Genomic DNA, 2,948 nt, shown 5'->3' on the forward strand with positions numbered 1-2,948 from the left:
TGGCGTGAGGCACCGCACATTTTCACGTCAAGTTTGGATTTTATAAAACACAACCTTGGCATAAAAAGTGGCGTACGCAAGTTTCTGGGTTCATATTGTGTGTACGCAAGTTTTATAAATCCGACCCCTGGTTTTTATTTAATACTAAACGGATTTGACAGAAAGGACAAAAAAACAGCTAAATAAAAATAAAAATCAGCCTTGAGTTTTATCCCTGAACTTGAAACGCTGCCAGTTCCTCTGGTAAAAGATTTATTTTTTGCAGGCTATGCAGAAATAAACAGGGTTTTTCGCCTTGTTTTTTTTTTTTCCTTTTTTTTCTGACATTTGTGCGAATCCTGTGCAATGAAAAGCTTTTTATCTCCACGCTGACAGGGCGACATAAAGAAAATATCAAACAGAATTTCTTTAATACAGTTTGTTACTTTGCCTTTGAGTCTTAGAGCAGCAGCAGAAGTTGCGATCCATTTTAGTCTCCATTTAAAGCACTGAGGTTAATAAAGTCGTTTTTTTAATACTTACATATGCATTGGCGTATTCAATTTTGGCTCCCTTCAGCTCAACTTTGAACTGGGTAAAAAACAGGTATGATTTCCCCTGAGGCCTGGCAGAAATGAAACAAGAAATATTAATCAGCATTTCATCGATCTGAGGGCATTTAAACCACAGCATTTGAGTTTTTAGTTTTAGTTTCTGCGACTGCCACAGATGAATAAATTTAATGTTACTCAGCATAGGCACAGATGGGACGGCGAGCCCACCACGGTCAGCTCACGAGAGCCTAAGTGTGGGCAGGTATTACTCACGCCGTAAGGACAAACATCGTTATGCTACGGAGTTTTCCATCCATATCAGGACAAAATAAAAGTTTTTAAGTCTTCTGATTGGCCGTGACTCACCTCCACAAAGAGCAAGAAAACAGTCTGTCGTCATCGCTCAGGCCCACACTCATCAACCATTGCTGGTTAAAAAGAAAACAATATTTTACTGCTGAATCATCTGGGATCACTTATCAATAAAAAACAAAGCAAGAGACACAAACTTCATTGGTTCCCCCTTGTGAGGCGTAGGTGAACGTGCACTTGTGATCCCTCTGAAAAAGAGACATTACATTTATAATCAGATTTATTTTTCTTCTGTTCCTGACTTTAACTGTGGAAATTTAACTTTTAATCTTCAAACCAGAAGTTAGAATTGTTTAGATATTATTTTAATCTAAGATTATTAAAGAAATATAAATAATCTTTGTACCTTTCAGTTGGCTTTTGCCATAAAATTATATTTCTGCATGTTTTGTTCAGATCAGACTCATTTTTCATTTGGCTTAATTAAATCTCTAGTGATACTCAGCACTGTTTTATAAACTACGTTTTTTCATAGGAATTTAATAAAATGAGACTACTGGTGGTTATACTTTAGGGTCTTTACCGTTAACAATAAGTATTTATTTGTAATCATTCATGAGAGACTGAAATTATTTTGAAATTTATGGCTTTGGGTATTCACAATTTTATAGCTTAGGTAAAGTGAATAATACAATCCTAATCAGTGCATTAAACAAATGTTACTTATTTTAGATAATTCACAATCAGATGATCAATTAAACTGAATTATAAATAAATAATTATAATAACAATAATACTAATCTTGCAAGTCTTATGTGGTGTACAGAAGTGGAGCTTATACTATCATTTACATGGAGGACATTTGTCACAACAGTCACATCAAACAGCAGAGTCAGTTCATCTTTTGATTAGGAACATCTGTGCTTTTTACTAACCTTTAATGTGCATTGTAATATAAATTTACTAAATTTTGAACAAATGACTGAAATACATGGAAAAAAATATAAAAATTTATAGCTGAGAATTAGCAAAACGAGGCTGACAGGAGTTGCAGTGTAAAAGCACAATATAAGCTAAGAAAAGCAGAGCAGCATTAGCAGTTGTGTTATTAGCATAAAAATGTTACAACTGAAATCAAAAGCAAGTTTTAAGAGTTGAACAGTATTTTATTCCTTTTCAAAGAAACTAAAACAGAAAAAGCTAAATAATTCTGAAAGGATAAATCTCACAAAAACCAATAAGACTGTTTCTAATGAGGTGTTTTGATATTTGGTAAAACGTACAAAAGCCGGACAAAGTATGATAATAACAAAATGAAACAGTCATTCTGCTATTATCAAAATTAATTACTTGTAGCAGTATTTTATGGGAATATATTCATACAAAATCAATCCAAAAACCAGTTCAGCCATTCAAATTTGGTCCAATCAGAGGAGTCGTTGTGGCAGCTGGGCAGCGACGTGTCAGCGATTTACAGGCCGTGTCGTCATCAGTCCGCGACACCATCGGACCAACGGAATGTAGTTTTTCCACTTGTGTTGTTAAACATATCAAAATTTGATTCGTTTTAAGCTAACGCAGACTACTTTTACACAAAAAAATTTAGACTTTTGCTAATATCTTCTGACAGCATGCCAATCGTAAAGAAAAAAGTAGTGAGCGTTTAATAACACGTCAAATTCAAAACCTCAGGAGAGATGAAAAACGTTTTGAAATTTAATATCACTTCAGAATTTCGTTTGTGCGGCGTGTTGCATTTAAAAAGTAACTCAAATACAAGCAAATGATAGAATGCAGCGACTTACGATTCTCTCAGAGAAAACGTGCACCACTCCTCCCGGTTTCACGTTGAACTCCACCGTTTTCGTATTAGGCGAAGTTTCAGCCGGGACAGATACTGATATTAACGCACAGAGGAACAGAAGCATCATGTTGGCAACAGGAAAGTCTTTTCGGGTAGTCATCTCTGTTTCTTCCCGGTCTGTGTGAGCGGCAGGCAGCCGGAGTGTCCCGTCGACTGGAAATGACGTCACTTTGGAGTCAAACATGCACACAAAAAATGAAATTAAAAAAAACAGTGATTTCTAAAATTAAAAAAAGAAT

General features: G+C 35.2%; 1 protein-coding gene across 1 annotated transcript in view; it reads right to left on the minus strand.

Moving 5' to 3' along the window:
* The window catches only part of mydgf (myeloid-derived growth factor), an 8,410-nt gene extending 5,462 nt beyond the window's left edge, over positions 1–2,948 (minus strand). Inside the window, exons 1-4 of the mRNA XM_014000681.1 lie at positions 2,651–2,948; positions 1,043–1,093; positions 900–961; positions 523–604 (exon numbers count right to left, since the gene is read on the minus strand). Of these exons, the coding sequence (XP_013856135.1) occupies positions 523–604; positions 900–961; positions 1,043–1,093; positions 2,651–2,893 (438 nt within the window). The 5' untranslated portion in view covers positions 2,894–2,948. The remainder of the gene's footprint in view (positions 1–522; positions 605–899; positions 962–1,042; positions 1,094–2,650) is intronic.

This window comes from Austrofundulus limnaeus, unplaced genomic scaffold (genome assembly GCF_001266775.1).
Source record: "Austrofundulus limnaeus strain Quisiro unplaced genomic scaffold, Austrofundulus_limnaeus-1.0 Scaffold8, whole genome shotgun sequence".
Lineage (NCBI taxonomy): Eukaryota > Metazoa > Chordata > Actinopteri > Cyprinodontiformes > Rivulidae > Austrofundulus > Austrofundulus limnaeus.